The 12,587-nt window shown below is 55.7% G+C and overlaps 1 protein-coding gene across 21 annotated transcripts in view; it reads right to left on the bottom strand.

Annotated features, from left to right (window-relative positions):
* MYO18A (myosin XVIIIA) overlaps positions 1-12,587 on the bottom strand; it is a 92,819-nt gene that overhangs the window by 20,951 nt on the left and 59,281 nt on the right. For all 21 annotated transcript variants that reach the window (XM_088802028.1, XM_088802030.1, XM_088802029.1 and 18 more), the window contains 9 exons: positions 10,672-10,781; positions 7,544-7,609; positions 4,062-4,190; positions 3,223-3,366; positions 2,753-2,842; positions 2,489-2,608; positions 2,175-2,286; positions 1,596-1,723; positions 1,112-1,266 (listed from right to left, as the gene is read on the bottom strand). In XM_088802028.1, the coding sequence (XP_088658154.1) occupies positions 1,112-1,266; positions 1,596-1,723; positions 2,175-2,286; positions 2,489-2,608; positions 2,753-2,842; positions 3,223-3,366; positions 4,062-4,190; positions 7,544-7,609; positions 10,672-10,781 (1,054 nt within the window). The remainder of the gene's footprint in view (positions 1-1,111; positions 1,267-1,595; positions 1,724-2,174; positions 2,287-2,488; positions 2,609-2,752; positions 2,843-3,222; positions 3,367-4,061; positions 4,191-7,543; positions 7,610-10,671; positions 10,782-12,587) is intronic.

Raw genomic sequence — 12,587 nt, 5'->3', positions numbered from 1 at the left:
CTTCACTCCTTCACTTCTCAGCCTTCTATTTCCTGCCCAGTGACTTTAAGTAAGGAGCAAGTGGCTGAAATTCCTCTTAACACCTTCCCTGCACAGCTAATCAGGTTCCTGCAGAAAACTGAATAGCACCACCCTACCCCAACCCCATATCAAAAAAAAAAAAAAAAAAAGTTAAGAAAACTCTGGGCAGCTGAAACCTAATGAGCTGCCCCGTAGGGAGTGCGGCAAGATGGTAACTAGGCTGCACTGGCACTGTCATTGGGGTGCTCAGAAGGGGAGGTCCCTGCTCAGTGTGCCTGTCTCTAGGTAAAGGGAAAGTGGGGGTAAAGATAAGAACTAGGGAAGCAGGGAGTCACAGAGGGAGGAATATAAGACCTTCTTATTTCCTCTCACTCTGCAAAGCAGGCTCACCCAGGAGGCAGAGGGTAATCCCGGGTCACTGGGAGGACTCAGCTCTGCAGTTCTCACCCCCAGGGTCGTGAGTGTGGGGCTGCCCCTTTGCAAAGGCAACTAGTGCCTCTGCTGAGTACCCCTCCCCTGCAGAGGGGAGCCAGGCGCTGTTCCCACTCCCTGGGGCACCCTGCTGTTCCCAGGGTGTGTGGGTTCCTCGGTGTTGCTAATAAAGGCGTCCCATTCCCATCCCCAGCCAGGGAAATTAATTTAGATTGGATTTTCTCCTGTGCGGGCTGCCCCCCTCCTTTGTGCCATTAACATAATGAGATGGAAGTGGCACGGTAGTCTAATGACATTAGTCAGGAGAGTGTGTTGGAGTAGCTGAGGCAAGGGAGAGATGGGGCGCTGGGTGGGAACGAGGGGCAGGGCCGTGGTGGAGGAGGCCCTGCACAGGGCCTGGCTGGCACCCATCCTTCCTGTTCTCAGCACATTGGGGAGCAGAGGGCTGAGCAGGCCCTCAGTGGGGATGTGGCCTGAGTCCTCCTCAGAGGTCAGGAGTGAGACCGGTTCACATTCCAGGACGACTGACTGGAAGGCAAGGACCCAGGCCAAGTTCAGGCCCTCCCTCCCTCCTTGCTTCCCTGGAGGGGGAGGCAGGGGGCCCTGTCTGGGGTTGTCCTAGGAAGTCCTCTGCGCCCAGGGCAGGGGACCCACCCACCTCCTCTGCTTCTTCTCCAGCTCATGGTTGCGGCCCTGCTGGCCCTCCAGGTGCAGCTTGGTGTCCTGCAGCTCAGCCGTCAGCCGCTGGCACTTCTTCTTGAGTTGCTGCAGAGCCCTCTGGCTCTCCTCACTATCTGCCTGCAGGTCCCCGAGCTAGGGGCCGAAATGGGGTACAGGGTCAGTGGCCATTGAGAGGCCGGGGAGTATTGGGGGAGCAGGTAAGACGAAGGAGGTGGGTGAGTGAGGGGGAGACTCAGAGACGAGGGATGAAGTTCAGGGACATCCGGGGAACTAAGACACTTGAAGAACAGTGTGGCCTTGGCTGTCCCCTGCACCCAGAGGCAAACATGCCAACCCTCCCCTACTGCCCCCAGGGCCTGCCTGCGCTGGCCATTCACTGGCCATTCACTGGCCGACATGTGGCGCCAAGCCCCTCCCAGTTCCTCCCCGGCACAGGCCTCAATGGCTTCCAGCAGACTCACCCGCCTCTCCAGCTGCCGCTTGTTCTGCTGCTCTACCTCTAGCCTGTCCTCGAACTCCTGCTGGAGCCGCTTCTTGGTGAAGTCCACCTCCCGCACAGCTCGCTCATACTTCAGGCGCCACTCACCACCTGTGGGGTTGGCGGCAGACAAGGGAAGACTGAGCTTCTGAGAGTCCCCGAGAAAGGGCCGAGGGGAAGAAGGATGGGGCAGGGAGGGCCAGCAGGTGGAGTCAGCCAGAGGGACGCAGAAAAGTCTCTGGAATGATGGCTTCCACCCAAGATGGCAGGAGCCACTAGCTGAGAGAAGACTAGAGAGGGTGAGGTGGCTATGTGTGCTACCGTCTCCCCAGGGACTGCCAGACCTTGGCCCTCAGATGTTATCATTACCATGGTTGTTACAGTCCTCTAAGATAATCCCCTGCATTTATTGGCACGTCTACTTTCTATCTACTTATTGCACTTCAGCCTTATAACAGACTCTACCCGGGAGACAGGCTGGACAAGGGGTGTGGTAACCCAGGCATGGGCATCAGCGCTTGCCACTTAGGCCACTGCCAAGCTCTTCCGGCCTCAGACCCACCTGCGTCGTCATCATCCACTTCCCCGTTGATCTCCGCTGCCCGGATGAGACGGGCCTCCATCACCTCCATTTCCATCACCTCCATTTGCTTCTTCAGTGCATCGTACTGGGTCTGCAGGAGAGGAGGGGAGGAGGTGTGCCATTCCAACCCTCACTCAGTACCCCCGCACCCCTGAACCACAGATCGTGGTCACGTGCTTACCCAGGGCAGACAGGGGTGCTGGGTTAGTGGCAAAGCTGCCACCTGTCTTTGGGGGGAGCAGATGGGCACTAGAGTGTGGCCGCCGCTGTCTTCACCCTGGCCCTGTCCTCACCTGCAGCTCCTTCATCTCCTTCTCAGCTCGGAGCCTCTCCGCGGTCTCCGCGTCCAGCAGCTGGGAGGCGGACTCTCCCGTGTTACGTTCATCCGTCAGCTCCGATGTCAGCTCCGAGATCTGGGGTGGGGGGAGGGAGATGCCACCAGTTGAAATGCCTGCCTCACTCAGCTGGAACGCGGGGGGGGGGGGGGGGGGGGGGGCCTCCTGGGCCCAGCCTCCCCGGGAGGTGGGTCAGTCTGTCTGGTGTGAGGAGTCACTCACCCGGCTCTCCAGCCGGTCACTGTTGAGCCGCAGCTCATTCCGCTCCTTCTCCACCTTCTCAAGCTTGCCCCGCAGCTGCTGGATCTCTTCCTAGGGTGCAGTAAAGAGGGCAAAGTGAGCCAGAGGCTCTACAAGAGGTTGGGGCCCACGATCTGCACCCCTGGGGTGAATGAAGCTGGTGAAGCTCGGGCTAGTACACAAGGGAACAGGAAGCCCCTGCCTCCCAGGGGCTCCTTCCCTAGACCCTTCCCCATATGCCGAGGCTGCCCAAGATTTTATACCTAAGAGGCTACCCAGGGGCTCAGCCAGCATCCCGGCGGATGACTTCTGTTTGATGGGCATAGTTCAAGGTCATCAGCTTTAGGGACTAAACAAAGGAGCACTTGGGAGCGGACAAGACTCTCGCCCCCATGGATGAACTCCAGTCCTTTTCCTCTCAGTGACCAGGCCCTCCCTGGGCTTTGACATACGTCTTTGTTCCGGATCTGCTCCTCGGACAGCTGCACCTCAATGAGGGGTCGTACAGTGGTAAAGAGCTTCCACCAGGGCCAGTCCTTCACGCCTTTGTTCTTCTTGATGTTCTTCTGCACACAGCGAATAGCCAGGTCCTGGATCTAAGGTGGGGTGGGAGCGGCACACAGTGGGGCTCTCAGTCCCAGGCCTGGCCAGGATCCTCCCCGCTGGGCTGCTTCTCTGGCCCTCTGACCTGGAGGCAAACGCTCCCTCTGCACCCAGCCTCCCTCCATCTCTCAGAGGTTGGGTGACAGAGAGCCAGGCCCTGGGAGCACTGCATTGGGCACTAACCGCTCCGCCATCGTTAGGAATAACTTCATCTGCTTTATTTGCTGCCTTATTATTTCCACCACCCTGGCCTGGATGTGCTATAAAACCTAATCTTGCTGAAACACAAGAGGCGGCGGTGCCGGCTGTTTTATGGACTTGCTAATAAGAAAAGGAGTCGCTGACACAGCTCCTTAATCTTCATGGAGCAGCCTATGATCCAGAGCCCACCTTTGCCTGGGCCCTGCTCCCCCACCCCACCCTAACCCTTGGACCAGGCCACATGGCCCCATCACTGGGCATACCAGCACTCTCACTGGCACCAGGGAGCTGCCCATTCTCCATCCTGGCCCAGGGCATGGCCGCCCTGGGAGGTCTCTGCCTCTTCTCCCCCAGATAACAATAACCCATAGCTCCAAAACTAGTTTCCTGCCCCTGCATGTTCCCTCCAGTTCTCCACCCCAACTCAGGAACTCAGCTCTGCCCAGCTAGGCTGGGCTGGGGGACGAGGATGTCCCTGGAGCAGCACCTTTTTTTTCTTGAAGTGCTGGCGGGCCAGGTAGCCCCTGCAAGCTGCCTGGAACAGGGTTAGGTTCCTGCTGGTTTGCTCATCCCGTTGCTCCTCCAGCCGTGCCAATGTGCCCGCCCGGAAGAACACCTGTGGAGAAGCAGGCCGGGTGAAGGCAGGAGACCGGGACAGGGCAGCCCCGCCGAGGAAACCAGCAGGCCCAGAAGTGTGGCCCTTGGCCTGGGAAGAGCCTGAAAATCCAAGTGTCCAAGAGAATAGGGAAGGAGCAAGAAGAGGCCCCAGCCAGGAAGGCTGAAGGAGGAGGGCCAAGCTGGGGGTGGGGAGGCTTGGGAAGGGGAGGAGTAAGAAGGGAAATCTAGCTTCAAAGAGAGATGAAAGCAGAGGAAAGCCAAGGGAAGGTATTAGGAAAGAAGTAAATGAAGCAGCCACTGGTCAAATGGGGAGAGGACAGCCCTCAGCAACATCCACGGTGGCTTCTTCTTCCCCCAGGACTGCCAGCGACACTGTCCATGCCCCTGTGCCCACTGCCCACCACAGGGCCCAACTGCCTCTGGCATCCAGCTGCTTGGGATCAGGTAAAGCGGATGGTGGTGTATGTGTGTAAGAAGGAAAAGGTCCTGGGGCGGCCGGTTAGCTCAGTCGGTTAGAGTGCAGTGCTCTTAACAACAAGGTCGCCGGTTCGATCCCCACATGGGTCACTGTGAGCTGTGCCCTCCACAACTAGGTTAAAACAACTACTTGAGTTGGAGCTGATGGGGCCTGGAAAAACACGCTTAAAATAAATGAAAGTTTAAAAAAAAGAGAGAGAGAGAGAGAAGAAAAAGGTCCAGGAAGCAGTATGCAGAGAAAGGGGAGTGGGGAAGGAGTAGGGGCCTCTTCTCTGTACCCTCTCTGCTCAGTTTCATTTCAGACATCTCCTCTTTCAAGTGCCAACACCCCACCCCCACCCACACACCCAGGTTTCATCTCTTGAAGAAGCCAGTGTGGTGGGTGCAAGTTGGCCCAGTCAAGGGACCTGTCATACAGGTTTGGGGGCTGGAGGGCAGATGTGAGAAGAACCAGCTGGAAACCCCCACACCCAGCTTTTCCTCTCCCTCTTTGGTGGCCTGAGCTGGGGCTGGATAAAAGTTTCACTGCTAAGAGAGGAAGAAGAGCGGGGAAAATGGTCAGGTGAAAAGAAGGCTCTAGTTTCCTTAGAGAGGGCAAAAGGATACCTAGGTATATACCCACCTCCACCTTGCCCGGCACACAGAAAATTCCCTTTTGTGGGGCAAAGTGAAGATGTGAATTGAACTCCATGGGAAACACTCAGAACCATTAGGTAGAGTATCCCCAGGCCTCCCCTCAGGGGAAAAATGGGGAGAGGGCCTATACTCTCTGCTGAGAAAGCTTTGCCTCTGGCGACTCTGTGGAAACCTAGTCCCCTAAGGCTGGCCTGGGAGAAAGCCAGCTCAGTTCTCTAAGACACTTCCCCACATCCCACCGGCAGGGCTGAGCGTCTGAGATCTCCCATGGGTCCTGAGTCCCACCTGAGCCTTGATTTTCCACAATGTGTGAGCCTGAGATCCCCCCAGGGGCCACGATTCTCCCAGAGGGGGAAAATCTTGCCAGGGGTCAGCACACATGGTTGTCTGACTAGAGCGGAAGTAAGGTGCCAGGTGGGGGGCAGAGAATGGCTCGGAAACACAATGCAAAGAGAAAGGATGTTCTAGAGGCTAGGGCTGCCTCAAACCTCTCTTGAACAGCGATACGTTTGTGAGGCTAGGAGTCCTTCTGAGTGTTAGGGGAAGGCTCGCGGCCATCTCGTCTCCAACACACCCATCCATACAAATCTTACAAACAACAGGAGGCTCCCAGACCCCCAATGCCTTTGCCTCGACCAAGGTCCTGTGGGCTCAGATTGAGCTCCTCCCTTGTCTGACGCAGTGTGACAAACAGTGACCACCAGCCAGTGTTGATCATAGCTTAGAAGTCCTGAAACTTCTTTCCCAAACCAGATGTGAGCAAACATCCACCCCTACCCCTAATTTTGCCCAGAGCAGGAGTGAGCCCTGGGATTCGACTGCCTCAGCCAGGCACTGGGATGATGCAGAGGGACTAAAATGACAGCCGGGAAGAGGACCAGCCTGTACAGGCCCTCTCCTGCCCAAGACATGCCTTAGAGGAGGTGCCACTCGCAATGCCAGCCAGCAGCAGCTCAGCTTGCCAGAGGGGCAGGAGCCCACGCAGGCAGACACCAAGCGGCTGAAGTGAAAACTTTGACTGCAGGCTTCCCAGGGAAGAAACTCAACTAGCAGCCTGGAGACTCCCCATCTCCACACAGGGCTTAGAGACATTTGGGGAGTGGGAGACAGAGGAGGTAAGCCAGACAGCAGAAACCAAAACCAGAAAAATGACATAGAAAGAGAGTGGGACGCAGAAGACACAGACACCAAGAAAAGAAACAGAAGAGTAGAACCAGAAACTGAGGGCTAGAAACCAGCAGGGACCGCCAGTGCCAAAAGGACAAGGGAACACTAGGCACAACAAAAACAAAGATAGGGTGAGGGGACAGGAAAGGGATTCCCAGTGAGGGAGGGGGCGCGAGAAACCAAAAACTGACTCAGTGCAGCACAGAGAGAAGACAGTGGACCAGCAAGAGTTGAGCCTTTTTTGTAAGTCTCCCCTTCCAGCTCACGCTCCCTACACGGCCCCGCGACCTGGGGTTCCTTCCCTGTCTGCTGACAGATGAACAGGTCTACACCCCACCCCCCACCCCCCGGCGTTCCCAACTGCTCTCCCTCCCACCACAGCCCTTGGAGCACATACGTGGATGCCGCTGGTCAAAACTCCCAGTCTCAGGAGAGAGGGGTATGAGGGGTTCCCTGCGCCGTGGGAGGGACGCTCGGCTGACCCTTTGGTGTGGAGTGATGTGGCAGACTGGCACCTAGGGCCAGGCGTGCCTGCCTTTTATGCACCACGTTCCATTCCGATGAGGAATGTGCCCCGTGGGAGGGTGGTGGCGGCACAGCCTTGCCATGTCCTGCTTGTCCTGGGACGCTGGCAGCCCTGGACGACTTGCCAAAGGGGGCTCTGCCCTCTGGAGCACTCTGCCTATTGGCTTCCTGCTTCTCCAAACTCCCTTCTCTTCTGTCTTCCCCACTTCCCATACCAGGACCCAGGTCAAGTTCAGGGCCACCTTCCAACCCACTCCCTCCTGACATCACAGAGGTGTTCACAACACTGAACAAGCCAGTTATTCAGAGGGAGGGAAAGTGAAGTTTGCTGCAGCTAGAATATCTAACTTCCCGGCCTCCAGCCCCGAATGGGGCGCTTGAGAGGAAGAGCAGCCCCAGAGTGGCTGGGGGGGCAAGACTCCGAAGGGACCCCAGGACACTCCTGATGTTGGACTGAGCAGGGAGGGCAGGAGGCGGAGGGTCACCCATGTGGACAGGGGGACCAGAGAGTAAGGGCCTGACTGCCTTCCCGTAGGAATAACTCACCCGGCTCAGGCCCATGCAGCAGCTGCTCTTCTCCAGGTCCAAGGACTCCAGCAGCTCCTCCACCGCCTGCAGAGAGAAGCCTCTGTCAGGGGGCCCACCCAGGGACTCCCCGTCTCCATGCAGGGCTTCGCGGCCTCCATTCAGAGTCCCTTATGTATTCGACAAGGACTTTCAGTAGGCTTCCACTGAAAGGAGGGTCAGGCACTGTGCTAGATTCTGGGGCTGTCAGGATGCCCACAGGATGAGCGATCTTTTCTGGGAGCGAGACAAGTGAATTACTGAGGTACGTAGAGGAGGAAGCATCTAAGTCAGACAGGGGGAAGGTGGAAGGCATCCCAAAGGAGGTGTTGCCTTTGTTGAGCCCTTACATACAAGTAAAAATTAGCCAAAGTCAGGAGAAGGCATTGCAGGGAGATGACATTTCGGGGAGCGGGCATTTCAGGCAGAGGGACTAGCACGAGCAAAGGCATGGAAGCACAAGACACAGAATGAACCGAGAAAAGTGTTCATAGTTGGCACAACTTGGAGTGAAGGGGGTGCAGTTAATGTACAACCAGAGAGGTAGACAGTTGCCAAAGTATGTGGAGCCAGTATGCTGAGAGCCCCTGAAGGGTTTGCTCAGGGAGGGACATGATCAGATTTTCATTCTACAAAGATCCTAGTGGCACAAGGGCGGATGGACGGAGATCTCCTTAGGCAGCTACTGAAGTAATCCACAGACGAGAAGGCCAGAGCTTGACCGGAAGGGAAGAAAGGAGGGGAAAAACGAGGAGATGTGAAGGAGACAGAGCTTTGGCAGGTGTGGGGGAGGGGCAGATGAGAGGAAGGAAGCTAGGAACATACTGAGGTTTCTGACTTATGGAACTAATTAAATAATGGTGCCATTCTTCAAGGTAGAGAATACAAGAGAAAGAGTGAGTTTGAGAGGAGTTGCAGTCAGTTTGGTTTGACCATGCTGAGTTTGAGGTGCTATAAGGCATACAGGCAGAGAAGTCCAGAACGCAGTCAGCTAGGAATGCACGTCTGGAGTTCAGGAGAGAGGCCTGGGCTAGAGGTATTGATTTGAAAGTCATCAATATACATGTGGTAATTGAAGTGACGAGTGTGAATGAGGTTGCTTCGGAAGAGGGTTGTAGAACAGAAAACACATATAGCCAAGGAAAGTGTTTTAGAGAAGAGAGAGATCTCTATTTCAGGAACAAGTCGAAGAAGGGCAGCTCAGACAGACTGAAAAAGAAAGAATAGAGAGACAAGGGGAAAAGCAGGAGCGGCAGCAAAGCAGCTGAGCAGAGAATGTTTCAAAAAGAACAGAGTTGTCTACATTCACATGTTGCCAAGAAGCACAGAAAAGTGTCCACTAGCTCTGGCAACGTGAAGGGCGTGTGGAGACAAGAAGACCAGTCCCAGGGTGTCAGGGACGGGAACCAGGCAGCTGTGGGCGGAGGAATGAATGGCAGCGGGGTGGGGAACAGCCGGAGCAGAGTAAGTGTTGATGGCATGGGCAGGTGGGAGACAGGTAATAGTCCGGCATGAGAGAGGGTTGACAGAAGGCTCCTGTTTGAGAGCAACGTCTATGGAATGTTTCTCCACTAAGAAAAGAGCCAGCAGCGAAGGAGAGGCTGAGGGACAGGAGAGAAGAGTTACCACCAACGGAGCAGGTCTCCAGGGAGACTAAAGGGAATGGGTTCCAGAGCACAGGCAGAAGGGACTGCACGAGGAGAGGGACGCTTCTCCCACCCAGACAGGAGGGCTGGGGAAGATGAAGAACAGTGCACAAAAGACAGAGAAGGAAGTTGGAGCCTCGATTATATTAGCGTTTAGAGGCAAGGTCAACTGCTGGGAAGATGACCCAGAAAGGTGAGGTTGGGGAGGGTTTGAGGAGAAAGGTGGAGAATGGAGTATCAGGGAAGGAGCTTAGAAGGGGGACCAGGTAAGGCTGGAGCACATGGAAAGCTTGCCAGGCGACTCCACGGGCCCAGGTGAGGCTGGAGACCACGAAGCTGTAGGAATTCGAGTCTACATGGTTATATCGTTTCTCCCACAGCAACTTGGGAGCCCCAAGCTTAGTAGGGCAGATGCCCAAAGCTGGCCGTTCAGGGTGGGGTTAGGCAAGGCAGGTGCTCAGGACGGCTGAGGGCAATGGAAGGCCAAGGGACTGGAGGGCTGGACCACAGCGTTGTGGTTGAGTGGGAGGGGAAGTAAAGTCAGAAAGGAATGGACAGAGTAAAGAAGATGGAGTGGAGTCAGAAAGGAGAGGTCTTGATGGAGTCAAAGAGCAGGTGTCCCGAGAGGAAGAGGGGAGTGAGATGCACAGGTAGGAGTCTGAGGTCAGAGAAGGCTGCACTGGAATTTAAGACTTGAGAGGCGGAGCATTTCCAGGGATGACAAGGTGCTGGGTGTAGCCATGAGTGGGCGGCTGGAATGGAGGTCAAGGGTCAGAGAGAAGGGAGTGTGGGGCAGGTCACCCACATTCATACCGAGATCGCCCTGGACACTGGCAGGTCCTGGATGGCAAGGGTGGGGAGGTCTCTGAGGCCACCATGAATGTGGGTCTGTGACTCGGGGCAAGGGGACGGGGTTTGTGCTCTGTTCTGCAAGTAGTCTCCCTTTTAGGGAAGCCATCCTAAGCGCTGAGATGCTTTCAGAGTCAGGATGGGTGCCTGAGGCCAAGCACAGTAAAGGAGGGTTCGTCTGCTCAAGGGGCACTTCCGGGGGTCAAGGTGACAGCCTAGAATGGCAGGGAGACATCCCCTCCTACAGCCAGGAATTCACCAACCCAGGCTGACAAGGAGCCCGGAGCCTCAGGCTGACTGCGGCACAGCCTCCTCTGTAGGCACACCAAAAATCCAGTTCCTATCTGCCACCTGGGAGGCTCTGGGAGGACGGAGTGGCTCACCAGACAGCAGACACCCCCACCTTAGGCCTCAAGAGCTGGAAGACTTTGATTCCTGTAGTCCATACCCCCGGCTGCCTTCTCCCACTGCCACAGCTTGGCTGCCATGTGCCCCTGCCCTGCTTCCAAAACCAGAAGCCTGAGCAAGGGCCAGCCCGGCTCCCTCTAGGCAAGGAAGGTCAGGAGCCTGAGCAGAGGGAGGGGAGTCTGGGGGGGCTCTGAGGCCCAGACCTACCCGTTTTTCATCCACCACGATGTAGTTGCGTCCGTGTTTCTTGGTCAGGTGTGGGGCCAGGACGTCAAAGCGGCGGCGGAACTCGGAAAACACCATGTGGTCAGGGTAACCTAGAGAGACAGCAGGTCAGGGCCAGGTCTGTCAGTGGCTTGCCTGCTCCCAGTGGGGTGCCCGGGCAGCCGGAGGGGAGAGTCACCTGAAGGGGAAGAAACGGCTGCAGGAGGAGAGCCTGAGGTGGAGGACAGCCCAGGAAAGGAGAGCAGAGAGGAAGGAGGCTGGGGCGAGGGACTGGAGGCCGACAAGACATTGGGCGGCCCCACAGGGGGTTGCAGGGTTTGAAAGGGGAACAGGTTCTTTTAGAGGGAAGCAAGTTCCCCATCAGTGAGGCATGCCAACGGGGAATGGCTGACCATCTGGAAGGAATGCTATGGAAATCAAAGCCTGGATGGCCTCTAAGATGCTTTCTAACCCTCCAAGTCTACGACTCTGTTATAACCCAGAGAGAACAATGTCTTGAGGACTTTATAAGAAGAAAACAAAAATAGGGCATTAGAGAATAGCTGAGAAGAAAAGTGCATAGGCTTAGGGGTAGAATCCTGGCCCTGGCTTCTAGTATGTGACCTTGAACAAGTCACTGAACCTCTCTGAGTCTTGGTTTTCTCATCTTCAAATGGGGGCCCTATCGCTTAGCTCTCATTTCTCTTAAATGAGAAAATATGTAGAAAGCACAGCTTGGCTCCCTTGGTGGGTGTTCAATAAAATGTTCCCTTCCTTTTCTTAATCCATTGAAGCAGGACATCAGAAAGGGCTCTCTTCCTGCCCCCATCCTGACCTTGAGTCCTAGGCCAGGTGACAAAAAAGACTTGTAGATTCTCTTTCCCTAGAGTATCGCCTCTAACAGAGAACCCCTACTGTCTGGGCTTGAGGTCGGGGCAAGAATGTGATGGCTTCTGGGTAGCAGCAAGGTCAGGATGGCGGCCAGCAGGAGGTTACTCCACGTCACCCTGAGAATACCTGCGCTCACAGTAGAGGACCAAGAGACCCACTCCTACAGAATCACAGAATTTCAAACCGACAAGGGTCTGAGACTAGATACAGCTCATCTTCCAGACTGGAAACTGAGGCCTGAGACTGCCTTGCTCAAGGTCATAAAGGCTGTGGCTGGAGGCAGAACTGGACTTCAGACTCGGGCTCCCGACAGCCAGTCGGGGGCTCCCTCCACTACACCCGCCTAGCTAGCTCTGGGAAACCCTCCAACGGGGAGACGAGGCTGATGCATGTGCCTGATAATTGAAACAGGAGGCGGGGGCCGCTGAGGGGCCAAGACAAAGTGAGCTATTGATTGTATCTGAATTGCAATTAAATTGATGGGCCAGGATAGCAGGTCCGGACGCCTGGCATCTTAATTAATCATCAGTGCTATCGATGGTGGCTGGGGGCTGAGTGAGGCGGAGAGGGGGGGGCCCTGCTGCTGCTGGTCTCATCGATCTGCTTGTTTGAGTAAAGCACATTGATTTTGGTTCAGAGCGGTAACAATCTGGTTTTGAAATAATAAACACCAACTCCATATCAAGACGTGGGGACAGATCGATGATTTATTTAGAGCAGGGCAGGGAGCCCGTTTCCTGGCTTTGCTGCTGAGGAAAAGTGACGGTGCCCATAGGGAACTGGGTGGGAGGGACCCTGCCTGCTCTCCTAGCTAAGGAAAAAAGGGCAGAAACCTGGCAACTCACAACTTCTCAGGAAAATGAAACCCTGCTTGGGAGGCATGAACTGGGAAGCTGGTCTGCTTGGGTCAAATCTCACCCTGCCACTCATGAGCTGTGTGACCTTGGGCAAGCTACTTAATCTCTCTGAGCCTCGGTCTCCTCATCTGGGAATGATAATCGTACTTACATCTCATGAGGCTGCTGTGA

Source organism: Rhinolophus sinicus, chromosome 12 (genome assembly GCF_057876585.1).
Source record: "Rhinolophus sinicus isolate RSI-liver-muscle chromosome 12, RSI-T2T, whole genome shotgun sequence".
Classification (NCBI taxonomy): domain Eukaryota; kingdom Metazoa; phylum Chordata; class Mammalia; order Chiroptera; family Rhinolophidae; genus Rhinolophus; species Rhinolophus sinicus.
Note: the sequence above shows the minus strand (reverse complement) of the source record. Positions and strands in the feature narration are given on the sequence as shown.